Source organism: Meleagris gallopavo, chromosome 3 (assembly GCF_905368555.1).
Source record: "Meleagris gallopavo chromosome 3, MGAL_WU_HG_1.1, whole genome shotgun sequence".
Taxonomy (NCBI): domain Eukaryota; kingdom Metazoa; phylum Chordata; class Aves; order Galliformes; family Phasianidae; genus Meleagris; species Meleagris gallopavo.
This window is the reverse complement of record NC_139406.1, coordinates 46,645,623-46,673,168: the sequence shown is the minus strand read 5'-3', so window position 1 is coordinate 46,673,168 and position 27,546 is coordinate 46,645,623. Positions and strand designations below refer to the sequence as shown.

The following is a 27,546-nucleotide window of genomic DNA, read 5'->3' as shown; positions in this document are numbered from 1 at the left end:
TGCTTCCCAGTTGGAGAGCTTCTCTTCTATTGGCCCCACTGTCCCAACATTGAAATAACCAGGTGTCAAGGGGTTCGTTCAGGTGCCATGAAAAATCTTTTCTTGAACCTCAAATTTTAATCATTTTCAGAGGTAGAGTAGTAAATAAGTTAGCTTTAGAAGAATACACTGGAACGTTTTAGTGATAAATAATTTTCTGAAAGCAATCTCAGGTTTTCACGTGTGATAAAATTAGACAACAATATTTTCACGTGTAACCAAGTATAATAAGGATTTGGTTTGATGCCTTAAGAGTGCAGTTAAATATGGGTCATCTAGATATTTAGTATTGATGTTTTAGTTAGTCTGAAGTAGAATTGTTCAGTCTTGTTCTTCAGCCTCCGAAGTAGTTGCCTATAAGAGAGTTCCTCTTTAAAAGTTCTATTTGTTGCCTAGAATGTTACTTTAAGTAGTTAAGAAAGCAAAGAACTCCAGCTAAGTTGAGGAAGCAAATTATGGAATTCAGGTGTGTTCTACTTCTGAGTTAATATGGAAAAAATGTCAGAACACTTTTTAGTAATTTTCTGGCAAAGTTAGTAGGAAAGACCATTGTTATTTCCATTTATCTGAATATTTAGTGGACTAACTGATCGTAACTAAATTTTCTCCAATTTTGTAGGCATTTGGCATATCTTCTGATGAAAACTTTGTTATCACCACGACAAGCAGAAAAGAAATTACAGAAGACAACTTCAGTAAGTATCTTAGATAGCAAAATAAGTACAGGCACCTCTTATATTGATTGTAAAGATCGCATGTTGACTACACAATTACATGCAATAATTAACTGGAAATAAAAATTGTGAAATAATTTGCCAAGAATTTTACAAAATTGGCTGTCACAAAAAGTTTTTAACAAGTGCTAGTTAGTATGATAAAAGCTATATAAGGTGAATTTTCTACTTCCATTACGATTTCTGTAAACAACTGTGAAAGGAATGGCTTATAAATAGCTGTTACCAAAGAAAACTTTCACTATCTAGCTTCAAAATATGCAAAGGTTTTTAAATCAGGTCCTCTTGCCAGAAGGCTAAGTTGTCAGTACTTAAGTAAATACGGAGATTATCTGTGGCTAAACATGTACTGTTTTAGATAAACTGGGTAGTACAGTGAACACCCTCCAACATACTTTATATTTTGTCATCATTGCAGAAGAACTTGTTCAGGATGGAGTTACTCTTTATCTACTACAGTCAGTTGACCAAACCCTGCTTTCAGCAACAAAGGAGAGAATTGACTTCCTGCCCCACTATGATACACTTGTCAAAAGTGGCATGTATGAATACTATGCCAGTGAAGGGCAAAATCCTTTGCGTAAGTATTTGCCGAAATAATATTGCATTAATGATGTTTATATGACTGTGGTGGTTATGAACAATGCAATTTCAGTAGTAGCTGATAAAAAATGTAGTCTTAACTGTAAAAGGAAACTTAGCTATGCTTTTTAAAGAAATTACTCTCTTAGAAATGGCTTAGTCTGAATTCATATGCGGCCATTTTTACAGAAGTACTTGCCTAAATGCATTTGTAAGAAGTTTGAGTATTTTAGATGTAAAATGACTTTAATCTTTATGATAGTCTTGCAGATGTCATCAGTTTAGATCATCATTGTTATCATCGAGCTTTGTCTCTTGTATTTAAAATAGAACTTGTTTGAATTTGATGACCAGTTTTAATACAAGCTACCATAGAATTTTATTCTACTGTTCCACCTCTGGTTCTACAGGGCTTAGCTTTTACCAATGAGAACAAGCATTACTTAAATTATATATTCTTTAGTTTTTATCTAACTCACATATTAAATATGTAACTTAAAGCATTTTGTATTCCTTTACTGTAAAAAAAAAAAAATCTTTCCTTTTATGGTTTCTCTAAAAATTTTGTGTGTAACTATGATTACTTTTTAAATATTTGCTTCTATGTATATATGCTATGGTTTAGCTCATGCTCCAGAGGCACAGTGAGACAGGTAAATAGTAAAATTAGGAAGCTAAACTTCAGGAAAGCTAAATTCCAGCGCTTCAGGGAGTTAGTCAACAGAAGACCGTGGGAAACTTTCCTTATGGTCAAGGGTACGGAGCAGGGCTGGCAGATCATTAAGGAAACTTTCCTCAGGTGCAAGAGCTGTCCATCTCCAGGTGTATGAAATCAGGAAAGGAATGCAAGAGACTGGCGTGGCCGAACTGAGACCGGCTGATCAAACTGAAGAGTGAAAAGAAAATGCACAGGCAGTGGAAACAGGGACAGGTACTGTGGGAAGAGTATAAGGAAGCTGCTAGACTGTGTCAGGATGGGGTCAGGAAAGCCAAGGCCCAGCTTGAGCTGAACTTGGCTAGGGATGCCAGAAAGAGCAAGGCTTCTACAGATACCTTAACCAGAAAGTGAAAGTCCAGAAGGGCATACACTCCCTAGTGAGTGACACAAGCAGGCTGGTGGCAACAGACAGGGAGAAGGCTAAGGTAGTTAATAACTTTTTGCCTTGATCTTCTCTGATACCTGCTCGTCACACAGCGCTTAAATGTTTGATTTGGTAGGAAAGGGTTGGGGGAGCAACATCTCTCTCACTGAAAGCGTTGATCAGTTTCGTGATTATCAGAGGAACATGAACATCCAAAGTCTACAGATCCCAGTGAGATGCATCCCAGAATCCTGAGAGAATTGGTTGGTGTGGTTGCCGAGGCACCCTCAGTGATATTTGAAAAGTCACAGCAATGAAATGAGGTCTCTGGTGATGGAAAAAAGGCAACATCGCATCCATTTTTAAGAATGGCAAAAAGGAACTACCCTGGGAACTACCAGCCTGTCAGTGTCACCTCTGTGCCAGGAAAGATCATGAAGCACATGCTCCAGAAATCTGTGCTGAGACACGTGGAAGGCAGAATGGAGATATGGGAGAACAAGCGTGGCTTCACCAACGGCAAATCCAGCTTGACCAACCTAGTAGCCTTCTATGATGATGTCACTGCATTGTTGGACAAGGGAAGAGCCACCAGTGTCATTATCTGGACTTCAGTAAGGCCTTTGACATGGTACCCCACAACATCCTTCTCTCCAAATTAGAGAGATGTGGATTTGATGTGTGGACTGTACTATGGATGAAGAGCTGGCTACAGAATCTAGTCCAGAGAGTGGTGGTCAATGGCTCGATATCTGGATGGAGATTGGTGACGAGTGGCGTCCCCCAGTAGTTGGTGCTGGGGCCAGTACTTTTTAATATTTTCATCAGTGACATTGACAGTGGGCTCATGTACTTCCACAGCAAGGTTACTGATGACACCGAGGTGTGTGGTGCAGTTGACACACCAGAGGGATGGAATGCGATCCAGAGCATCCTTGACAGGTTTGAGTTGTGGGCCCAGGTGAACCTCTTGAGGTTCAACAAATCCAAATGCACAGTCTTGCATCTGGTTTGAGGCAACATCCGCTACCAATACAAGCTGGGTAATGAAAGGATTGAGCGCAACCCTGCCAAGAAACGCCTGTTGGTACTGGACAGGGGCCAGGAATGTGCTCTCGCAGCCCAGAGAGCCATCCATATCCTCTACTGCATCAAAAACAGCATGGCCAGCGGGGTGAGGGAGGTGATCCTGCCCCTCTGCTCTGTGGTGATTAGCCCTCAGTTGGGTACTGCATCCAGATACGGAGTCCTCAGTACAGGAGAGACACGAACCTGTTGCCATGTGTCCAGAGGAGGGCCACAGAAATGATGCAATGGATGGAACACCTCTTCTGAGAACGGGCTAAGAGAGCTGGGGCTAAAGGCTCTGTGTTGACCTGATAGCAGCCCTTCAGTATCTAAAGGGGAGCTACAGAAGAGAAGGGAATGGACTCTTTAGCAGAGAGCGTTGTGATAGAGCAAGTGGAAATAGTTTCAAACTCAAAGAGGGTAGATTCAGATCAGGTATAAGGAAAATATCTTTTACAGAAAGGATGGTGAGGCACTGGAACAGTTACCCAGCATTGTGGTGAATGCTCCATCTCTGGAGACTTTCAAGGTGAGGCTGGATCAGGCCCTGGGCAACCTGTTCTAGTTGTAAATGTCCCTATTCATTTCAAGGGAATTGGATTAGATGACCTTTAAAAGTCCCTTCCAACTCTAAGGATTCTGTGATTCTGTGATTTAGGTCCAACCCAGCATGCTCAAAATTGTCTAGAAAATTACATGAGTATCAAGACTTAAGCACAGAACTTCCCACAGCTATTTCTTTTTCAGAGGAATCTCATCGGGTTCTGTAAACACCAGCTGTGCTTTTAAGTACTATTCTTTCTGCCTCCCCCCTTTCTTTCTGCCCTGCATTTAGTACCTTCCATCCGTCTCCCCAGAAGACATTTTTGTGGTTCAGTGTCTGCCTAGTTGATTTTGTTCCTAACAGCAGCTGGTGTCAGATAGCTGGGATTTAGTATGAAAACAGAAAGGCAGAGATACAAGTGATAGAGAGACTTCCGAGTTCATGCTTGTAGTCTACTGTTTTCTCTAAGTCTATCCAGTTACCTTCTGAACCATGTAATTTCTAGTATTCACAATATTTTCTAATTTTGAGCCCCCCACTTAATTGCATGTTATGTGAAATACTGTGGGGTTTTTTGTATAATTGATATAGTTACTTAAATGTGAGAAAAGCATTTCTAGGTGAATGTGTACATTCCAAAAATTACAGGTAGAAATATTGTCCTCACTTCTCCGAGTTATAGAATTTAACAAGATTCAAATGAGCAGACAGTCCAACTTAGTCTGTTCTCACTCTTATAAACAGTATACAATCAGTACTACAATCAACTACACTTGTTTTCACAGAAGGAATTGTTAAATCTCATAAATTCTTTAAGAATGTGGAATAATTCAGTCCTGCATTTTTATATAAGCAGTCATGTATTTTGCTGCTACGAGTTCTCTCCCCTGAAACACACCCCTTGGTAGAAAAACCTTATTGCTCATCTTGACAAGACTCACAATGCTGCTATGAAATCACAAAGGATAATACATGCACATGTACAGTTTTTCTTTAGTTACTGGCACAGTTGATTTGTTTCCCTTTTCCTCTCTGTTCACCGTAAAAGACACTTTCCAGTTCTGTCACTTCACATTATGATCACTTCTGTGCTACAGAGATTCTGCCAATCTTTGCATCTTTTAGATAATGTGTGTAGTGTTTACATATACCATGTTTGTTGACATCAATTTCAAAAAGACAGCATTTTACAGTATGGTTTGAATGTAGAATATTGTGGCATCTTTGTCAGATTAATTTGTTCCATAAATATTGAACAAAGACAATATATCTACAGGAGAAGAGAGGTAGGCTCCCTTTATTATTGAAAGTTTTAAAAGGCCCCTATAAAGTTTCCCCAGAGCTGTCTTGAGGCTAATAAAAACCACCAACAACAAAAACTCTCACAGCATATCACTGTGGGAGAGTTGCTCCAGACCTGTGGTCATTTTCCTCTGTTAACAGCTCCACATCTTTCTGGTGCTCCTAGAGCTCAACACAATACTCCAACTAGAGTCTTAGAGGGGCAAAGCAGAGTGGGAGAAACACCTTTCTTAACTGGCTGGCCTTGCTCTTTTTGATGTAGCCTAGGATGTGACTGGCTTTCTGTATTGAAAGCACATATTACTAGTTCATTTCTCATTCACCAGTATCCCCAAGTCCTTCTCCATTGGGCTGTTTTCAATCCATTCATCCCCTAGTCTGTACTGATGTTTGGAATTAGCCCAACCCAGGATTTTGCACTTGGCTCTGTTGAACCTTCATCCCTCTGGATGGCTCTTCTCAAAGAGCCCACCAATGCAGTGCACCTTCCACTCCTCCACAGTCAGCACCTTGCCACATAAGTCCAATACAGAATGAATGTATTATCCTAATAGCCCAGAAGAAACTACTGAAAGTGTACATCTGTTTTTGAAGTGTTATCTTTTAAGAAAATGATTTTAATGGGGTATTTTTTTTTTTTCTTCGATTTCTTCAGCATTTGCTCTTGCTGAGTTGATTGACAATTCTTTATCAGCTACGGCTCGAAATACTGATATTCGAAGCATACAGATTAAATTGGTAAGTCAGAAATACACATTTTCAGGTCTAGTTCCTCCTTTTTTTTTTTTTTTTTTTTTTTTTCTGGAGTTTTCCAAGCTGCTCCTTGTTTTTTGTGTTTTTTTTTCTCCAAACAGTTATTTGATGACTCCAATGGAAAGCCAGCTGTTGCTGTGATTGATAATGGAAGAGGAATGACTTCTAAACAGCTTAACAATTGGGCAGTATATAGATTGTCAAAGTTTACAAGACAAGGTGACTTTGAGAGGTTAGAAAGTTTTAATCATATTTATGTACTGGAATCATATTTACATAATCATATTTACAACTGGAAAATTGCAAGTGTTTATAGAATATCATTCTAAAACGTATCTCTATACCAGCACTAGCTGAAATCTGTCATTCTGTGGTTACATAACAATGGATATCTATTTCCTGTAAATAGAAAATTGAGAAACTTCTGCTAATTCTGTGATACTGTGAGAATTATTTTTCTCTACTGGTTTCCCAGAGGAATAATGAATACAGGGTTTTGGTTTAGGTTTGTTTTTTTTTACTTTATTGTGTACAATGTAATGCAAAATTATACCTGAAAATGTCTGTATTTAATGAAGAAGGCTAGAGGCAAAATGAATGCAGATTTATTTTTATTTATTTATTTATTTCAAGAAGGAAGTAGAGGTTTTAAAGAGAAAGTAGGGAATCTTCCCAGACAATTTTGTGTCTGTACAATCTGGCTTAATACTTCTGTAGGAAAAATTCAAGCCAAGAATTTTGTACAGTTCCTGAGCTTAAGTCACTTCTTAAATGCATTAAGCCTAGGACAGGATTCTCTGAAGGTCAAGATCATGGCTACAATCAGAAATAACTGATCCTATGAGAAATTAGTGAAAAAAAGTTCCGGAGCACTTGAAAGTGATAATAGAGATGAAAAGGTTTGGAGTTTTGATTTGTTTTTTAATTTGATATGTATAATTTCTGGACTATCTGATCCAGTAATTTGTAAATAAACACTGTTTTCTGAAATTTCTCCAGGTCATTTCAGTAACAGTGAATTCAATAACAGTAGAAATGTGTAGTATTTTTATGCCACAGGTTTAAATTGTGAGTTGATATTGTGATGAGGGCATAGCTGTAAATTACGTTAGGTTACTTACCTACACCTTTTCATTTGTTATTGTTATAATATAAAGAACAGGTGTTTGTCCTATTGCTTGCTTAAACTAGGTAAGATTTAAGTGTGTAACTGACTTAAGGGTGGTTTGCTAGAATGGGCTGAAATGTCTTATAAGGTAACTTAAAGAGGAAAAGAGAGAATGCATCTACATCTTATGAAAAAAAGAAGTAAATCAATTTTAGGCATATAAATTGTAATCTTTGAAATGAAGGATATTTGAACAGAGTAAGTGCAGGAAGAATTTAATGTAAGCTATTTACATCAATTATTTACTTATTTTTTTAATGACAGTTGGCTTGAAAATTTATTAAATCTACTTTCACTTATAGTGATCATTCAGGATATGTTCGCCCTTTGCCAGTGCCTCGTAGTTTAAATAGTGATATCTCATATTTTGGAGTTGGAGGTAAACAGGCAGTGTTCTTCGTTGGGCAGTCTGCCAGAGTAAGTAGATATCAGTCTTTAAAGCTTATTTTAAAACATATTTACATGATAAGATTGTTATTATTTTAGCTTTTTATTGTGCCATTAAATTACTTTATTGTCCATTTTAACCCTTGTTTTGATTTTAAATGCTTTTTCATTAATGCAAACAGATGATAAGCAAACCTGCAGATTCTCAGGATGTACATGAACTTGTCCTTTCCAAAGAGGATTTTGAAAAAAAAGAGAAAAACAAAGAAGCAATATATTGTGGATTCATTCGAAACAGAAAGGTAAGTAGCTGTAATGCAGTTTTAAAGGAAAGCCTTTTCCTGGCTAACATGACTTTTTGTTATATCAATCTGGGGGGTGGCATGCTTTTGTCATTTGCACCACTTGCAGGTTGTAGTGTAAAAGGAAGTAATGAGAAATTTGTTTGACAGTTTATCGTAGGCATATGTTATTCTTTTTTCTTTTTCCTCTATGACTTTAAGGACAAAAATTCTGTACAGTTTGACATTACAGCTTACAGAAATATCTAAATATCTAAAAGCTTGATTGTTTTGTCCTGTGTAAAACATTAAAAAGTTGTCTGCTCTCTAACTTATTAAAAAGTAAATTAGAGAAACGCTACTTAATACTTCATGTTGTACAGAAATAAGTAGAACTACTGTGCATATGGGGGAAAAACTCCAACCAGACCAAAAAAACCCAGCACTTTCACAGATCTTTGCTAATTTTGTAAAAGAAATTATCTATTTAGTTGAAAATGGAAAGTCCTCATGGCCTACATGAAGAAGTAAAGCTTAAGTAAAAAATAAGAGAAGGAGGAAAAGAAGTTGTAAAGATTTGCCGCTTTTAGACAATAATTGCATATTTGAGGCATTGAGTTAAAGGAAGTTAGTTTTGAGATGAAATTAATATCATGCTGAAGGTAATCTAGAAAAAAAGTACAACTCTTAAGAGAGATAGTATTGATGGCACACCACCCTATCATTTTTTTTTATGTTTACCAGGCACCTTTCTTAACTACTTATTCTTCCTTTGAGTAAATGTCTTTTTATCTGAAAGTGATCTTATGAACATAGGAGAATGTGCCATGGTAGTTTGGTGAAAGGCCTCCAAGCTATTCAAATAATCCTGTATGTTAAGGAGATCTCTTTAGTTCCATGGAGAGAGTAAGCCTTAACAGAGCACCGTTGACTAACATATTTTGCTACCTACAGTTAGCTTGGAGTTGTATCCTTCTACCTGCTCAGTGACATGTTACTGTTATGCTTGCTTTCCTATAAAATAAGATACAAAGCTGCATTTACTGCAGTGTGAAAAAGCTACCTTCCCAGTTTTCATTTGAAATCGCTACAAAGATCTCAGTTGTATTCAAAGTATCTTCTTTTCTGGATGAAGCAAATGCAAAAGATTATCTCCTGGTGCTGCAGGAAACTTTGCATCAACCACTTTATTTCTATGCAGCTATGAGAAGAGTAAAGTGCATCCATCCAGGAAAACACAATCAGAACTTCATTTGTCTGTGATATTTCAGCTGGAACTGCTGCTGTGCTTTACATTTCACAGCCATAGAATGTTTCTTACACTTTGAGTTCTGTTTCAGGAAGGAGACTATCCATTTAAAAACTAAGATTGTTTTTTTTAGTGGCATGATATACTTTAAAAATACATCTTGTACATGATTATTCCATTTGAATTTGATTGAGAACTCACATCTCAGAATGCTACATTAAGCATGAGTGAATGCATTTCTAAACTGAACAATTAAAATACTATGATGAGTGCATTGAAAATGTACCAGATCAAGGATATTGGATTCCGAGTTCGTTGAATTTAATTTAGAAGCTTTTGTTTTAAGCATTAATCCTTGGTGATTCTTAGCATCGTGTGTTCTGCATTCTTTTCCTGTTCTGTTTTCTTTAATCCTTTCAGAGCTGATGGGAGTTCAGCAATTCAGTTTACATTTCTCTTATTATTTTACTCTTTTTTTTTTTTTTTGTAGCCATCTGACTCTACTCACATCACAAACGATGATGAAAGATTTCTTCATAATCTAATATTAGAAGAGAAGGAAAAAGAGAGTTTCACAGCAGTTATCATTACAGGTGTTCAACCAGATCATATGCAGTACTTGAAAAACTACTTTCATCTTTGGACAAGGCAGCTGGCGTAAGTTGGTGTTTTATGTTTGATTTAAAATAAAGCTACTAACAAAATCAGAGAATTATGAATTACTTTTTATATTTAATCATTCCATTATTCGTGTTAAGACTGTTGATGGATATTTTGTCAATGCCCCAGTTAGTCTTAGCGGTTTCTTTCTGAAACTAGCACAACTGAAAAAGTCCTCACTCCAAACAAATTTATATACATCAGTACCAGTGTGACTTGGTAATTTTTAAATAATTATCCATCTAACTATTAGTCTGTTCAGTGAAATTATTACATTATTAGTGCAATTATTAGTTGTCTAGTTGTGAATAACTTTATAGCTGTCAGAAAAGCAACTTAATCTCATAACCTTACTATCTGACCTCCCACAAAACTGTGATATTTCAAGGCTATAAAGGCACCTTGTAAGTTGTGGAAGGGGTGTAGGGAAACTGCTAAGCAGTGTGGGCATACCAGTCTGCTCTGAAGTCCTGAGCAATGAGAGCACAAGGAGCTTTGGTCTGAGAGCCAAGATCTATTCTAGGGATGCATTTAGGGTGGATGTCAGAAGCAAGGAGATGAAACACTTACAGGTGCATTTATTTTCCTTGATGCATTCAGTCTGTACCAGTTATATTTGTTCATTGAGTTGAATAGACTCAATAATAAAATAATAAAAAGAAGCAGAATATTTTAATCTATAATGTTCAATTTTTCTAATTTCAATTTTTTTTTTTAACATATATTTTCATTGAAAATGTATTCCAGGCATATCTATCACTATTATATTCATGGACCAAAAGGAAATGAAACTAATGCTGTAACAAAAGGTGTAAGCCCTTTCAACAACATTGACATTGAGGTAAGAAATTTCATATCTATCATTAAAAATTCTTCTTTTATGACAACTTGTTAAATATTGTGCCTGTTTCTCTTTATTTTGAACTATAGCAGTCTTTCAAGATACATGCGCAGTATAATTTTTTAGAAATAATGTTATTTATCATTGCAGTGCATGAACTAATCTATTTTGCTAATGTAGTTAATACAGGTGTCAGAAATTCTGATTACTGTGGGTATTTGGTTTAAGGAAAATTTACTTTCTCTGTTTTTTTTCTAGATTTCTATGTTTGAAAAAGGAAAAGTACCAAAAATTATCAATCTTAGAGAGATAAAAGATGATATGCAGACACTGTATATAAATACTGCAGCAGATAGTTTTGAGTTTAAAGCACTTGTTGATGGAGATGGTATAGTGGAAGGAATAATCCGATACCATCCTTTCCTGTATGATAAAGAAACATTCCCTGATGATCCATGCTTTCCAAGTGAGTATAACGCTTATCGATGACAAGGTCATCTACTGTAGACAATCCTACTGCTCTGAGTGTTTTAATGAAACAGAAACATTTAAATTGAAGCATCAATTCTGTGATAGAACAGAAAACTGTACCTTCCACCATTGGCTGTTGTGGTGTGAATTTCATCTTTCACGTAGTTCCCTTTGCTGTTAAATTAGAAACACTTACAAAATGAAATCTGATAGAAACATTTCCACTTTCCTATTAGATCTTTGCTACGAGTGCACTGATTCAGGACACATTAGTACCAGAATACTGCAGTGAACCACATATAAAATCAGTCCTAAATTTAAGATTTGTTTTGTCCAGTCTTGATTTCAGATACTAAGGTTGAAAAAAAATAATCACCACCATGTGAAATTATTTTAACAAAATACATTATGAGTTTAATAGTGATGAGATTTTACAATACTAGAAGACCAAGACTTTACATTAAGTGGTGGTAAAGTATTATTTATTCAAATTACACTTGAAATTTGGAACTATTCATCCCCTCTTTTAAATTTTCTTTATGCTTTCTATTTGGTATTTCTTAAAGAAAAATCTGACATCCGACTTGGTATCATGCACTGCTGTGTGTCTAATGTAAAAAGCATAGATAATCTGTAACTGCTGTGTTGTTTGATATTATAATGGTTTTCTAAGGATGTTATTCATATATACTCTTCTAACTCAAGGATTAAACGATGATGATGATGACGATGACTGCCTAATAATAGAAAAGGGTGCCAGAGGAAAAAGGCCTATTTTTGAATGTTTTTGGAATGGAAGATTAATTCCTTACACAACTGTGGAAGAGTAAGTGGTAGTCAGTTTCTTTAGTGTAGACTAATCTTTTTCTAGAATGTAAACATGTTTATTTGTATAGAAAAGGATTTTAATGTCTATCTTTTTTTCTTTTTAAGTTTTGACTGGTGCGCTCCTCCAAAGAAGAGAGGATTGGCACCAATTGAATGCTACAACAGGATTTCTGGTACATTGTTTACCAATGATAAGTTTCAAGTCAGCACAAACAAACTCACTTTCATGGATCTAGAGCTGAAGTTAAAAGACAAGAATACTCTGTTTACAAGAATTTTCAATGGACAGGTGATTATTTGAATCTATGTTATTGCTTCCTGGCATGTGTTCCAGTCACTTGTTCATGTCACTGATTATTTTTCTGTTTCTGAAGAACTTTAGCCTTAGACGCTCCTGCAGAACTTTGTGGCAGATGCTTCTCAATTATAGTGGGTAGCAAAGCTGGCTCTTTAAATTTGAAAACATAAGATTTAGTCTTTTATTTCTTTATCAACAGTGTTATTCAGTTACTGTATAATAGTTTTTGTGGGAAGACTGTCAGAGAAGATACATAAGCACTAAGGAAACACTTCTCTGTCATAGAAGTGATAAGTGTAGCTGCCCAGAAGTACTGTAACATTAACAGGCTGAAGAATCTAGTTTTTTGAGTACAGTATCATTGTACTCCTCAAATTGTTCATACTTTGGAGTTTGTCAGATTTAAGTGTAAAAATATGTTAATAATATATGTTTCTTTTGTAATCTGTTTATAGGAGCAGCGAATGAAAATTGACAGAGAATTTGCTTTATGGCTCAAAGATTGTCATGAGAAATATGACAAACAGATAAAATTCACAGTCTTTAAAGGAATAACTACACGTACAGATTTGCCATCCAAAAGAATGCAGAGCCCTTGGGCAATATATTCCTCAATAGAGTGGGATGGGAAAACATTCAAAACTGGGCAGCTGGTAAGTTATTTGCTCACTGATGTAATTTTTGTTTGTTTGTTTGAACCGTATAGAAGGCAGATACAATACACTTCATGCAGAATAAATGTATTGAATGTAGTTGTTGTCTTCTCTTTGCAGGTGAAAACCATTAAGACTCTTCCAATATTCTATGGAAGTATTGAGAAATTTTTTTTGTATGGAGACCATGATGGGGATATATTTGCCACTGGTGGAGAGGTTCAAATTGCTTTGGTAAGACAGCTATATAAAGGATTCTCATGTCTCGTATACTTATGGACTTTGTCTTAATCGTAGATCAGACTTCCTTTTAAGTTTTTTTTTTTGTGTGTGTGTATGTGTGGTTGTTTTTTTTTTTCTAAAAACTGTTGAAAATTCTGAATTTTAGCACAGTGGTCAGTGGAGTCACCAAGAAGTATTTGATAGTGTTTTGTATTATGTTTGTGTCTACCTGTCTGGTCCCTTGATAGAGAAATTTTTCTCTCTAATGTATTATAATCTGTCTGTTTTTAACTGGATGTAATTTTTTTTCCAGGAACCTCAGGCATTGTATGCTGAAATGAAAACTGTTCCTATCTCAAAACTAGACAGAACAGTGTCTGACAAAACTGTTAAAAAATATATAGAGGATGAAATGGCGAGGTAAGCTTTGAACTGTGTTGACTTGCCTGTACAGTTCATAATAAGAGTTCTAGTATTTTTTCAAGCATCACAAAAATACGTTTAGGTTTATTCCAAGTGAAAGGACAGTATGAAACTTTTTTTTCCCCAAGACAGAGCTTTATATATATTCTGTTCTTTCTGTCTTTCACTAGACTTCCAGACAAATTGTCAGTAACTTGGCCTGAAGGAGATGAGTTATTGCCAAATGAAACAAGGTTGGCTGGTACACCAATAGGTATAGTTGTTTTCCTTTCTGAATACTAAAAATATCCATTTAATCTCTGTTAGAAACAAACATACAGAAAATTCCAGTCACTTATAGGGAGCATACTTTAAAAATCCTTCATTTGTTCCTTTTAAATATAGGGGCATTAAGAATAGAAATTCTGAACAAAAAAGGAGAAGCAATGCAGAAGCTTCCAGGTACAAGCCATGGAGGTTCAAAGAAACTTCTTGTTGAACTCAAAGTTATTTTACATTGTAAGTACTTGAGCCTATTTTAATTAGCCTTTATTGTTTAAAAGTGCATGAAGTATATTTGCTTGTGTATACACATATAATACATATGGGAGTTTGGTAGACAAACACAGCTTTTAATTTGAAGGACAGTATCCCATCAAAGATTCATGTAGCAATCCAAAGCCACGTTGCACAAAATGACCATTGACTCCAAGCCAGATATTTAATTTCTGAGTGTTGCATAGAAGTAGAGACCAGGTTGTTTAGTGCATAACAATGTTAACTTGAAAGTCACTTGCAAATTTGAAGTATAAAAAACTTAGAGTTGTTTCCTCTTTCAGAACAAATCAGAATATAGCACTCCTCCTTAAAAGCTCAGGTCTTCTCATTAGCTCTCTTTCAAGAACCCATCATTTTTGTTGTCATCTTTTGTGTATCGGTATGCACAGAATATTATACTTCTTCACAGTAGAAGTGAAGAAATTTACCCTGTATGTAAATTTGCCCCTTGGATTATGGATCTTACAGTGGGACAATACAAGAAGAAAGGTGAGCATCTTCAAAGTGTGCATCTTGCATAATGCATAGACACTTTGTTTAGCTTGATGGCAGCTGACAGTGCAGTAGGAAATCTGCACTTGAGAAATTCTCTTTTTTCAGTGTTAATGACTACCACAGTTGAAAATCTATACAAATATTGTTACAAATTTTAAATTTATGTAAAAAAAACCTCTAAATCATCTCTTCAAAAAAAAAAAAATCAGAACTTTTTCTAAAAACCTAATCTTCCAGAATTACACATTCAAAGAAAGACATCTAAGAAAGCAGGTAGCTGTTGCTTTATTTTATGTATGCAAACTGATATAAGAACAGGATGTGAAACAGTTATTTGTGCTTACCTACACTTACTTGCACTTACCTACAGAACTGAATATACCTTTTTAGCTGCATTTCTTTTTATTCTGTATAGTCTTGTTGTAGTTGCCTTCTATATTTATTCTAAATTATATTAAAAAGCAAATACGTTATTGCTTCTTGAGAAGTTTTTAACAATGTTATTCCTGCAATCTCTCAGCTGTAGCACCAGTCATTGAGGTTTGCCTCTAAGTTTCATTATTTTTATTCTTGGCTGTGCATTCATGCTGCAGATATGTCTATAAAGAAGATAAAATAATTTGGTGCAAAAAATGATTATTTTTTTTTTCCTCAAGTATACTTTCAGTCAACTTATTTTTAGCATTACTCCCACTTGAGATACTTAATCATTTGTAAAGTTGATCAGTTGTTAGTATGGATGGATTGCACAGCCTTCAAGTACTCAAGACTTAACAGGGAGCGTATAACGAAAGAGCTAATAAGCAAATTTACAAACCTGTTACTTCCATTTAATGTGTCTGAAGTTTTGAATTAAAATAGGATTAGATGTGGAATTAGATTTTCTAATTTTTTTTTTTTAAGATGTGATTAATGTGATGTATTGTGAAGCTGAATTTATGTTTCTTAGATTTAATAGTAACATGTTTTTTATGTAATGGAGAATTATGTGTAATCTGCAAATGTGTAGCTAATTGTTTATTTTTCAGCACCTGCTGGGAATAAAGAAATAATTTCTCATATAAGTCAGCATGGAGGAAAATGGCCATACTGGTTTAAAAAAATGGGTGAGTTAACAGTTGCAATATTTTCAGATTATTTATAATTCTCCTTTTTTTTTCTTTATAAACTTATTTTAATTTTCCTTTAGAGAATCTTCAGAAACTTGGGAACTACACTTTGAAGCTGCAGGTAGTCTTAAATGAAAGTAATGCAGACACTTACGCAGGAAGGCCTCTGCCATCTAAAACATTTAAATTTACTATTGTAGGTAAGAATTTCAGCCACGCCAGTTTTATTTTCTTTTACTTTTTGTGTTTGTTTGGTATGTTATGTATCCAAGTTATTTATGTTTTAGTTGAGAGAGCTAATTGCTTTAGGGTTCTACCTTATCTCCAGAAATTTAAAAATATATATATATATATATATATATATATATATATATATATATATATATAAAAGAGTATACTGCCTGTAACTAACATTTCATAGGATTTAAAGCAATTTTCTGTACTTTGGGTTCCTTTAATTCATCTTAAGTAGTATCTTCTGTTATTTTCTTGCTAAATTAAATTTAATTTGCAAAAAAATCATTAACTCTGCATTGTTCATCCCCTGTTTAATCCTATCATGAAGACCTATTCTTTTATATATATGTGTGTGTGTGTGTGTGTGTGCATATATATATACACACAGTGCTTGCATATGGTAATCAAAACATCAGCAATATACATACATGAAAAAGACAGATCTTCCCTTGGTTTGGGCTCTCCAATTTGAAAGGAAAAATTTTCTTCAATTCTTTTGCCATGCAGCAATTTTGTTTCTTTTTTCTGAGGTGGTAAAAACCAATGTGAATTTAAACTTAGGAAAGAGTTGGGGGGGAGAGAGTTAACAGTATACCTGTGAGGAGCTGTTAAACAGGATTGACAAGCAAAGGGCCTGGAATGATATAACAAAAAAATCATGGTAAAAATCACACGGTCTACAAAATGGAGCTTAAGCAGGCTGTGACCTCCCTCATTTGCATGCAAGTTCCTATGGAGTACACTAGTGGAAAAATGCCCAAATGCTTTCTGGGAAATCAGTATCCTGAGATGCCAAAAAAAAGGAAAAACTTTCTCTAAATGAATACAGAACCTTCTTTATCTCGATTTATTAAAACAAAAAGCAAATCTTAAAAGTTGCAGCACTGCATTCTTATTTTAAAAAACATTTTTCAATGGTATTGTGGCCTCCCACAGCCTGTGGTTAACAGTAACTTCAGTCATAAAAAAATTAAATGAACAAATCTCGTTGGAAACAAATATAAACTCTAAAAATCTGAAAACTTAATAAGTTGGTACTTCTTATATAAGGGATATAAAAAGCAACTATTGGTATCTGAATTGAGTTTTTTAACTTGTTATTGAGATGACTTGACCTTTTTATATCTTCTATCTTGAAAAGCAAATATTTGAAGTCATTATTTTTGGCCATGTTTTCTGTTGTTTCAAAGCAACCATAAATTCTCCAAATACTTACATGAAAAACTAATTTTTATGTAACCTTATGTGTATGTAGATTCTGAAAATTCAGACCAGAAGAATTAAAATGTGAATAGAAATCACCAGCTCTTTGAAAGTATTTTATTTAACAGTAAGGTGTTTTTCGTTGTTTACGTTCTTCCTGCTAAGCTTAAAAGCTAAAAGTAGTCAAAAATACTCTTAAAACTGAACTACTTAAGTTAATCTGTAGGTTTTTGTTTCTTAATTCAGCACATGTTCTCTTGCTAATTAATCACATTGACAATACAAAAGTTCTGTTTTTCTGTCCGAGCATTTTATGGTTTTATCATACGGTTCTAAATTTTATTGAAATTCTAAATATTGAAATATTGAAGTCTCTTTGTTATTGTTACCGTTCAAGTAGCTTTGGCCAGTACACGGTAATGTTTTTTCCCTTCACTTGTGATTTTTCTCTTATCTAATGCAAAATAAATTTGCTGATAAGTTAATCTGTAGGTAGTGAAAGTAGTTATTTATTTGACAGGATGTTAATCAGAAATCTAGCACTGCACTGTATTGCTTCTTTTTTCAGAGGCCAAGAAAGTTTGATTCCACAAAACATGGAATCCAGGCTCCCTTTTGTGCTGCTCAGCGCAAATTATGTCAGAAACTTCAAAATGCAACTATTAAATGTGCATGTTTGGTCTTAATTTGGAGTGCTTAACCATAGACAATATCACAGTGCCATATTTCACAGGAAAGATTATCAGGATTCTTTTTCAAATAATGCTTACTCATCTTCATCTCTCAGATTTGGTGTAGCTGTAGGACAAAATTTTTTTTTTGCATAAATGAGTTTTACAACTAAAGGAAAATTATAAACCATGATTTTATTTACAACGATAATTCTGAATAGCTTATTTACTTTGAGGCTGAAAACAACCTGTTTAACTGCAGCTTTACTTAAGAAAAAGCCAATGAACATACATAATTACTTCTAAAAATGTATTGTTATTTTCTCTTAGAGGGCAAAGCAGAGAAATTTTCAGTGGGTCTTTTGGAGCTTCCTTTTCGGGTTGGAGTACCTTTTAATATTCCTTTGGAATTGCAGGATGAGTTTGGTCATGCAACGCAGTTGACAAATGACATTAAACCAATTCTTGAAGCTAGGTAATTCAATTGTCTCATCATCCTTTTTTGATGGTTTGGGTTTGGAATTTTTTTAGGGGTGGGGAATGTTTTATATTTTTGTTGTACTTCTTGTAGACAATATAGCAATTCTTTGTGTGTTGTCTCAGTGATGTATGCTTGTAACATGACTTGGCTGTTATTTTTGTTATTTCCATAGGAATATCTGAAAGTATCTAGTATATATCTTAGTGGAAAATCTTACTGAAGAATTAAAACACTCTATTCATTTTTAAATTGGTTCTGCTTTTTTCTGTTTTGTTTTTGTTTTTTGTTTTGTCGTTATTGTTGTTTCTTTTTTTAGTGGATTGACTTTGCAATATGAAGAGTTAACTGCAGGAGCAAATTGCATCATTAAGGGTGTCACTGCTAAAGGCTGTGTAAATAGTTGCCAGGGCAAGGTATGCTAATTAATTCAAACTTGAAGTATTATTTTTAAGAAACAAGTTGCAATTGCTTTTTCTTGGGATATTTTCTCATGATTTCTTATGGCTCTACCCACGGCTTTGCTCTGCTGGTGGCACTGCCTGAGGGCTGGGCAATCACTGCATTTGTGGTAGAGTGTACTCAAAATACTAATTCAGCTGTCTTAGTTCAAATTTATGCTGAAATTGATTTAAAATTATGCTGTGAGGAATCAGCCCAGGCCTTCTTTTGCTTCTCTTCCTTGGCAGGCCAAAAAGAATTGCCCAGTTACTTTCTTTCAAACAACAGGCTGTTAATGTTACATATTGTTACTGGGCATATGAAAGACACAGGCCAGGTTTATGAAACTAAAACCATACAGCGACAGTATTTCTGAACTTGAAAGAATGGTGCTTTATGAGTTGCTACAAAATGTTCTCAAATTTATAATATATGAAAATCTTGTATTTGCAGTGCAACTAGTTTTAAATGAGTGCTTTCAAAACTGTTGAATAGACTGTTTCATTTTCTAGCTGTCTTGTGAATATGAGTTTTAGGGATGGAATTCTGCAGCAGCAGTTGTATTTCTAATGGTCTTATTCAGATATGAGATGGATACCAAATCTGGTGCCTTTCTACTGGCAATCAGCTAAAGAATAGTGAACACAGAGCTTGCAGACCTTTTCTTTAAACCTACTTTTTTTTTTTTTTTTTTATGTTTTTGTCGACAGTAAAACAAGCCTGAGCAGAAAACCACAATGTTTGGTAGCTTCAGAATCCTGAAGTTTATCTTGCAAATCCTGGATTTCACATGTCTGGGAGTAATAATATGACAAAACAGATTCTAGTGCAGTGGAAAAGTCTTGATTTATGTAGCAGTGCAAAAAAATCTGTTTAGATCTCTGAAATTAACATATATATGGATTAGCATCATTTTATGAAGTAATTTATGATCTGATTTTGTTTATGGTTAATACTAAAAATATTCTTTTCATTAGAACTTTAATCTGAAGATTACTCTTCCTGGATTGAAAGAAGACACACAGATTTTTAAAATAAGATTGCAGCCTGGTAAGAATCCTTTACATATTTGGTAAATTTGTGTTGAACTTTGTTCTGAAACTATTAATAAAATGTTTCTTCTCACAAGGAGTTAAGTATTTAATGAGGCATTCAATGAGAATATTTTGACTCATTCAAGTGATTGCTGAAACTGAATAAAGCTAAGAGCATGTTAATCTTGGCAGCCCAGTTTTGTCCATTGTTCTGGTAGCTAAAATTTACCTGCTTGAGATTAACTTTTTTAAATATGTTTTTATAACCTAGCCCCACTGAATGAATAAAATTATACTTTTTTCTTCTCAATCTTCTTCATTGTTAAGCCTGTGAACTTGTGCTAACCTGCACTGACCTGCTGTCACTGTAGAAGTCATGTTGTGAATTAGTAAGTTCTCATGCAGTTTCTTACCCCAACAAATCAAGGGGATGCTTTTGCAGTTGGGATTTAGTTTGAGATCTTTCGTGTTACGCGTTGACTTTATTGTAACACAGGAGAGGAATATAGAGCTCTGTAGCTCCACCACGCTTACTAGATTTATTGTTCTGTGGATGTCTTTGATACTGAGGATTTCTGTACGTGATTACAGTTATCCGTTTTTAACTTGCTTTTGTGGCTGTTGATTTTTTTTTTGCTGTTAGTTTTTGCTTTTTAATTCATACACGGTAGTTTGAAGGTTCATTTTTGGCCTATTTAGCAGTCTTTAGGCCTTCCCATCTCATTTTGTTGAGAATATGTGTATTTCAAGCTTTGTTAGACCAACAAGGCACAATTTATTCTATTATTCATTATTACTTGATATATTGAGGCTTCATGTAGAAACAGTCACTTGGAGCAGACTGGCTTGAGATAGATTGTATTGCTGTGTATTGCTTATTTGTTTACCTTAGGCTGAAGGCACCTTCGTTCCTTATTAGAAGCTTCTGCTTTTGTCAGTCTAGACATACAGAAATCTGTGATCTCTTTATTTTAAAATTGATAAGACTAATTACATGTTCACGGGATAGATCTCTTTTAATAGCTTCACTTTACTACTGAAGTAATACCGTAAAAATCTGCTATGCTTTACATGTAAGTTGTAACTCTGATGGCTTTGATAACGAAACTACTGCATGTTATGATTGTTCATGTAACTCAACATGACTATCTTTGTTTTTCACATGTCAGGAGAAAGCTTCAAGTTCTTTTTAGGAATGTGGTTTGGTATAATATGTAGACAGCACTGCACTGTCTGTTTACACCTTGCATGTGTTGAAGCTCATCTATTCCCAAAGAGTGGCAGGTGATACATATTAACGGACAGTGTCAAGAAACTTTTTGGCTTAAACCAATATGTCTTAGTTAGGCTAAAGTATTTGTTACCATAGATATCTTGGTATCTTGGCTTTAAAATGCTTTTCAGGATAGCAAAAACTGAGTCTAGTGGGTTATCTAAAATACAGCCATTGTTCTACAATTGTTCTTTTTACAGGCCCTCCATATCAATTGAAAGTAAAACCAGATTCTGAAATTCTTAAGATTGAAAATGGTACAGCCTTCCCCTTTCAGGTTGAAGTGTTGGATGAATCAGGCAATATAACAGCACAGCCAAAACTGATAGTTCACTGCAAGGTAAATTGCATTTTGTAGTATTTCATAAGGATTTGATACTTTAAAAGGACTGGGAAAGGAGCCTATTTTGACATATGGACAGAATTAACATCCTGAATAGTGCTTTTGAAATGTCTATAGCTTTGTAGCCCCACTTGTGGCTTCCTCGCATCATCCATTATCATTCATTCAGCAAGTTTCAGGGTTATAGGAACCTGGACATAAAAATGGAAGAGAAAAATGATGTGATGATATATAACTACGATTTTAAGATGTTTTAGATCATTTTTTCCATATACAATGCTCAAATACATTTTGGAAAAAAAAACTGCAGACAACATACTTCAATTTGCTTAAATATGAAAATGCAAATCTGCTGCCTAAGGAATAATGATAACATAATTATAAACATTTAAACTAGTAAGGAAATGGGCACGTTGCTGTGGCTTTTATAGATCTTCTCACACGCCTCTTACCACCTGGAAAAAAAAAACACTTTCTCTTTTTCCATTACTTTTTGTGATTTGATGAAAACTAAAAAAAATTATCTGTAAATAATCGTATATAGTTCTGGAGTTGCACAAACAATCATTTCTGGAATAATTCTTCTAGTTCTGCAAAAGAAACTTGAAGTTTAATTGTATGCTTTAAATAGTTTTTAGGTGCTTCAAACCTACCTGTGTATTCTGTGGACTGCAGTAATGCAGGAACAAACATTTTAACTGGTCCAGTCATACACGTACTGAATATAAAGAAAGACCAGATGCTCAAAGCAAGGATTGAAATACCTGTAAGTATTGAACAGGATGTTTGGATGAGCAAAAGACTGGAAAGTATTTACTATATTGTCTTGTATTAAACCAAAGTTTTATAAACTTTTAAAAAGCCCCTAAAAGCCACTATTTTAATTCCATAAGCCCGAGAATCATATCTGTCCTTTTTCATCTCTAGGAAGCCATAAAAAGGCAAAGAAATTACATTTTTCTTCACCTCTCACACTTAGTATTTCAGAACTAAGCATTATTTCTGGGAATTTACTCACTGGTTCCTTCTGTGAAATTACCTTTGTTGCATGAACATTTAGAGCCAGAACAAGCATGAAAGAATGTTCCCCAAACCTTAGAGAAGAGAGATATTGAATATATTTTTTCTAAAGGTTAGAAATGAATATTTCAGTCTTTAAGTTTGTTGGTTTGGATGTTGGTTGTTTTTTTGCTTTTTTTTTTATGTTATTGAATATCCCAGCTCTCTGGTAATCAGGAGAGCCACACAGCTGAAGAAAACAAGACTTTCAGCATTTTACCTTGAAAATAGTGTAAACAAATAGTAATGTGGTAAGATAATGTACATGGCATGTTATTTTGGATTAATCTTAAATAAATATTTTGTAAATTGTTCAAAAAATACTGTAATATATATATAGTATTTTCTAAGCAGCATCAGTTCCAGTTTCTGTTAAACATTTTGTAAGCATTCTGGCATATCCTTTTTATTTGCTTTTGACAAGTTAAGCTAACTTTGTATTTGGACAACTGTTCACACTTAATAATCTGGAGTAGTGCCATAGGTTTATTATGGAGCAATATTTATTAAGTTATTTATATTTGATATTTTCATAACGTTTGTCTCTTTTTCCCTTCCATCCCATTGTAGAGTTGTAAAGATGTGCCACCAGTGGAAAAGATGATTAAACTTCTTCCAAGCAGTCATGTTGCAAGACTGCAGGTCTTAAGTATGAATGGACAAAAAGCTATTCAAATTAAACATCAGGATGAAATCAACTGGATTGCTGGAGATATCATGCACAACCTTATATTTCAGATGTATGATGAGGGAGAAAGGGAGATACATATAACTTCAGCTATGGCAGAAAAAATTAAGGCAGGTTTTTTTGAAGAAACAGTATATAATGGGGGAATTATCTAGTGCTTCTCTAAAATCCATTGACATCAGAATATCATTCCAAATAATATTCCTCAAGACTGTATTATTGGGAACTTTAATATCTGCTTAACAAATTCATGAAAAAATGATTTTATTAATACTGTGTTGTTAACGAAATCAAGACATTTAATGTAGTGCAGAATAATGCTGTAGGATAGCATTGTGGAAAAAAGGTGGTTTTCAGCTCTCAGTCTAAACACAGTAATAAAATTCTAACTTTCAGATTCGAGGTTTTCCCAGCTTTAGGAATGTTGAATAGACACGTCTCTTCATGGAGATTTTGTTTGTCACTTATATGCTTCACCATATATGTGATTTTTTGGTAAGGTTTTTCTGAATCAGATCTTTCTTAACTCAGGAAGGTGCAGTGAGAGAGGTTTATTTTATATTGAGTAATTTGCATATTTGGCCAGAGAGCTCTGGCTTATCTTTTGAAAGGTATTACCTCTATTTTACTTCAGCATATTTAGAATGACATCAGTTGTAATAATTTGCTGGTTGTTAATAATTTAATTTCTGATTCATTTAAACAATTATAACTTTAGGTTAACTGGACACCCAAAATTAACAGAGAACAGTTGATGCAGGGATTGTTACCTGATGTGAAAGTACCAACATCAGTGAAAGATGTACGATACTGTCTAATAAGTTATCTTGATGACCATGTGTCTTTGGAGAGTGCGTTTACAATCAGGTTTGTATGTTAAAATGCATCTTGTGAATTATTATGTCGGGAAAGGGTTATAGATCTGTTGTATTGGATATAAAAATCTTTCTGTGGAAGCTGAAGTAATGAAATCTGATATCAGGAGGGTGTTAAAGCAAAAATGTTTACAAATGAGAACGTGAACTGCATGAAAGATTCCACTGCAATCTGTTTATGCCATTTGTATTTATACTGAAGGAAAGTTTTTGAATACACCAATAATCAAGTGTTAGCTTATAGGATTTTTTCAGAGTCACATTGCTGTTAACTAAATCACTGCAGAGCACATTGTTACCATTGCTGTTTCGTATCCAAAGATTTATCTAGCCTAACAGTAGATACCTGTATCTGGTATCTTGGTCAAAAGTGACAAACTGTAAGTCAAACTTTAAAATCACCTGTTTATCACTTATTGAGTCTCAACAGCTTACCATATAAAGTTTGTTGACATGGATCTGATTTTTTTTTTAAGAATTCAGAGCTTAAAGCTTGTAAACTGATGTCTTTGATGCTTCACTGTTAGAGGCAGATAAAGTTTCATTAAAGTTGTACTTTTTGTTTTCTTATATGAAGAACAGAAAAGCAGTCTGAATTGATACTTTTCTTGAAAGGAAGTAGAGCAGTGGATTGTTTAATTTTCTTACACGTTTTTGCTTGTTGTGGGAAAGCAGTCTCAGATTAGGGAACTCTTCTTTAGGGCTTGTTCTCTTGTAGTTGTCATACAAATTAACTGGGGGTCATTCTAGTATGATTTTTAAATGTCTCAAGTTTAGTAAAAAACGTTGTGTTATTGTGTTGAATAAGTTAATTCTCACATAATTTAGTTGTTGGATGACGCTAGTTCTGAGGGAGCCAGCTTATAACTTATGTTAATCTTCATTAAATAAACCAACAAAAGGCTAGGACTGTTTAAAAAGCACCCCAGAAAGTATTTTGAAGAGACTGTTTTATAATGTGCTCTGTCTTTATTTTGTTTTAAGGGAAAACTGGCTAAAAAATTTAAAACTATGTTAGTTGTAGTCAAATGCTGAAGAAATTCTGCAAGTATTTTCATAGCAAGACTTTGATACCTTTGCATGTATGTGTATATAATGTATATGTGTATTACATGCGCATACATATACATGTATATATAATGTATATTAACATTCATATATACATATTCATATATATATGAATGTTACTATGTAGAGAATTGTATGTTACTTTGGGGATGTGCTTTACTTGTGGTAAAATCTTACTTGTGGTAAAATGCTGGTAGGCAAGTTATTACAAATAAGATGCTGTCTTTTGTTCTGTTAGGAGTCTCTTGTAACCTGCACCTGATAAACGTGAGGTAAAAGCTACTATGTAAGCTTTATGCACATCAGATATGGTGCTCTAATACATGGGAGGGTAAATTTAAGCAAAACCAAAAAAAGCCCTCCAGTCACAAGTGGATGGTTACTGCTGCGTTCTTTGTCCTGTGTGCTGGTGTGATTAGCTTGATGAAAATGATTATAAATACATTTTCTTGTGCTAACTTAGGCCACTTCCTGATGAACCCAAACACATTAAATGCAAATTAGAAGGATCAAACACAGTACAGTTGGGGGAAGATCTACAGGGTGAAATTGGTGAGTATTTACATATTCTTCATTTTACTGTAAAATACGTTTCTATTTCCTTGCGAAGTGCAAGATCCTGAACCTGAGCCGGGGCAATCCCAAGCATAAATATAGAGAAGGGCTTGAGAGCAGCCCCAAGGAAAGGATTTGGGGGTGCCAGTTGGTGAAAGACTCAACACGAGCCAGCAATGTGCACTTGCAGCCCAGGAGGCCAACCTTATTCTGGACTGCATCAAGAGAAGCATGACTGACCAGCAGGTCAAGGGAGGTGATTCTGCCCCTCTGCTTTGCTCTCGTGAGATCCCATCTGCAGTCCAGTTCTGCGGCCCCCAACACAAGAAGGACATGGAGCTGTTGATGTGGGTCCAGAGGAGGGCCATGAAGATGATCAGAGGGCTGGAACACCTTCATGGGGACGGGCTGAGAGAGCTGTGGCTATTCAGCCTGGAGGAGGAAAGGCTCTATGGGGCAGTCTTTCAGTACCTGAAGGAGGCCTACAGAAAAGCTGGGGAGGGACTTTTTATAAGGTCAAGTAGCAACAGGATGAGGAGAAATGGCTTTAAACTGAAATTGGGTATATTTGGACTAGATATTAGGATGGAATTCTTTACTGTGAGGCTGGTGATATGCTAGAACAGGTTGCCTGGAGCAGCTTGGATGCCCCCTCCCTAGAAGCATTCAAGGCCAGGCTTGATGGAGCTGTGAGCAACCTGGTCTAGAGGGAGGTGTCCCTGCCTATAGCAGGGGGGTTGGAACCAGATGATCTTAAAAGTCCCTTCCAACCCAAACCATTCTATGAGTCTAAAATCTTGAAGGCTAAAATAGCAGTCAGATTATTTCAAAGGCATGGCCTTGAAAATGAAGCATTTTAAAATTAACAGCTTAGCCTAAGAAAACTACCATGTTAAGAGATCAGTCTTATTGTTCTTTGGTTTCTGCACATGGCTGCTCCAGATTTCATGAAAATAAGAAACGTTGAGATGCTTCAGTACTGGCTTTTTATTTTGTTGGTTTTTACTTTTATTTATTTTGGTGTTTGTGCTGTTGGTGAAAAATGACTTCTATCTTTTTTCTTCTTCAGGAAGTGTGCAGTGCTTTAACAATGTGTCAATTACTTCTAATAAACATAAGACATTTTAAATAACTTCTGGAGATTAAGAATTAGTATATTTTTGTAGCACATTAAAAGATTGTGTTTGAGCAACCTAGAGCAACATAGAACAAACTATCTCAACAGGCTAAAAATTGATTTTCAATTTAAAGAATTTTTTTTTACTTTATAGTGAGAAGCAATCTTGCTCAAAAAGAAAGTGGAAAGCACAAATATTTGTGCACCATGAATAGGTAGATATATTTTTTTGCGCTGAACTTTGATGTGAAGAGAGGAGACATTATCAGCATATGTATGTAAGATACTGTCAGTGTTGCCCAGTGACAGGACAAGAAGGAATGTGCACGAACTGTGCAGGTGACAGAGCACTGACACAGGCTGCCCAGAAGCTGGGGGGTCTCCACCTTGGAGATCTTCAGAAGCCACCTGGCCATGGGCACTCTGCTCTGGGTGGCTCTACTAGAGCACAGGTTGGGCCAGAGAGCCCTGCCCACCTCAGCCATTCTGTGAGTCTGTGATAGTCATGTAAGTTTTCTATGTATTATGTGTGGGTATTGTGTACATTTACATTCTGTATGTTGCATAATGTTTCATTAAAGCAGCTGCTGAAGTTGTTCTAATAAATTATGCTCTTTTTAACAGATGTAATGATCACGGATCAGTATGGAAATCAGGTTCAAACAGTGACATCTGCATGCACAGGTTACCTAGGAGTTGCAGGGCCTGGACTTGATAAATCAAATTTGCAAATAACTTGGCAGGTAAGTAAGATACTATGTAATTTATTTCTGTATGG

The 27,546-nt window shown here is 35.0% G+C and overlaps 1 protein-coding gene across 1 annotated transcript in view; it reads left to right on the top strand.

Moving 5' to 3' along the window:
* The window catches only part of SMCHD1 (structural maintenance of chromosomes flexible hinge domain containing 1), a 76,477-nt gene that overhangs the window by 16,464 nt on the left and 32,467 nt on the right, over positions 1-27,546 (top strand). The window contains exons 2-28 of the mRNA XM_085220836.1: positions 659-734; positions 1,192-1,353; positions 6,007-6,089; positions 6,206-6,336; positions 7,575-7,689; positions 7,842-7,961; positions 9,680-9,846; positions 10,597-10,690; positions 10,949-11,156; positions 11,867-11,987; positions 12,095-12,278; positions 12,743-12,940; positions 13,061-13,174; positions 13,476-13,582; positions 13,756-13,838; positions 13,970-14,083; positions 15,646-15,723; positions 15,807-15,926; positions 18,168-18,312; positions 18,635-18,731; positions 19,734-19,806; positions 21,264-21,403; positions 22,038-22,172; positions 23,036-23,263; positions 23,872-24,020; positions 25,560-25,648; positions 27,393-27,511. Coding sequence (XP_085076962.1) covers positions 659-734; positions 1,192-1,353; positions 6,007-6,089; positions 6,206-6,336; positions 7,575-7,689; positions 7,842-7,961; positions 9,680-9,846; positions 10,597-10,690; positions 10,949-11,156; positions 11,867-11,987; positions 12,095-12,278; positions 12,743-12,940; positions 13,061-13,174; positions 13,476-13,582; positions 13,756-13,838; positions 13,970-14,083; positions 15,646-15,723; positions 15,807-15,926; positions 18,168-18,312; positions 18,635-18,731; positions 19,734-19,806; positions 21,264-21,403; positions 22,038-22,172; positions 23,036-23,263; positions 23,872-24,020; positions 25,560-25,648; positions 27,393-27,511 — 3,450 coding nt within the window. The remainder of the gene's footprint in view (positions 1-658; positions 735-1,191; positions 1,354-6,006; positions 6,090-6,205; positions 6,337-7,574; positions 7,690-7,841; positions 7,962-9,679; positions 9,847-10,596; positions 10,691-10,948; positions 11,157-11,866; positions 11,988-12,094; positions 12,279-12,742; positions 12,941-13,060; positions 13,175-13,475; positions 13,583-13,755; positions 13,839-13,969; positions 14,084-15,645; positions 15,724-15,806; positions 15,927-18,167; positions 18,313-18,634; positions 18,732-19,733; positions 19,807-21,263; positions 21,404-22,037; positions 22,173-23,035; positions 23,264-23,871; positions 24,021-25,559; positions 25,649-27,392; positions 27,512-27,546) is intronic.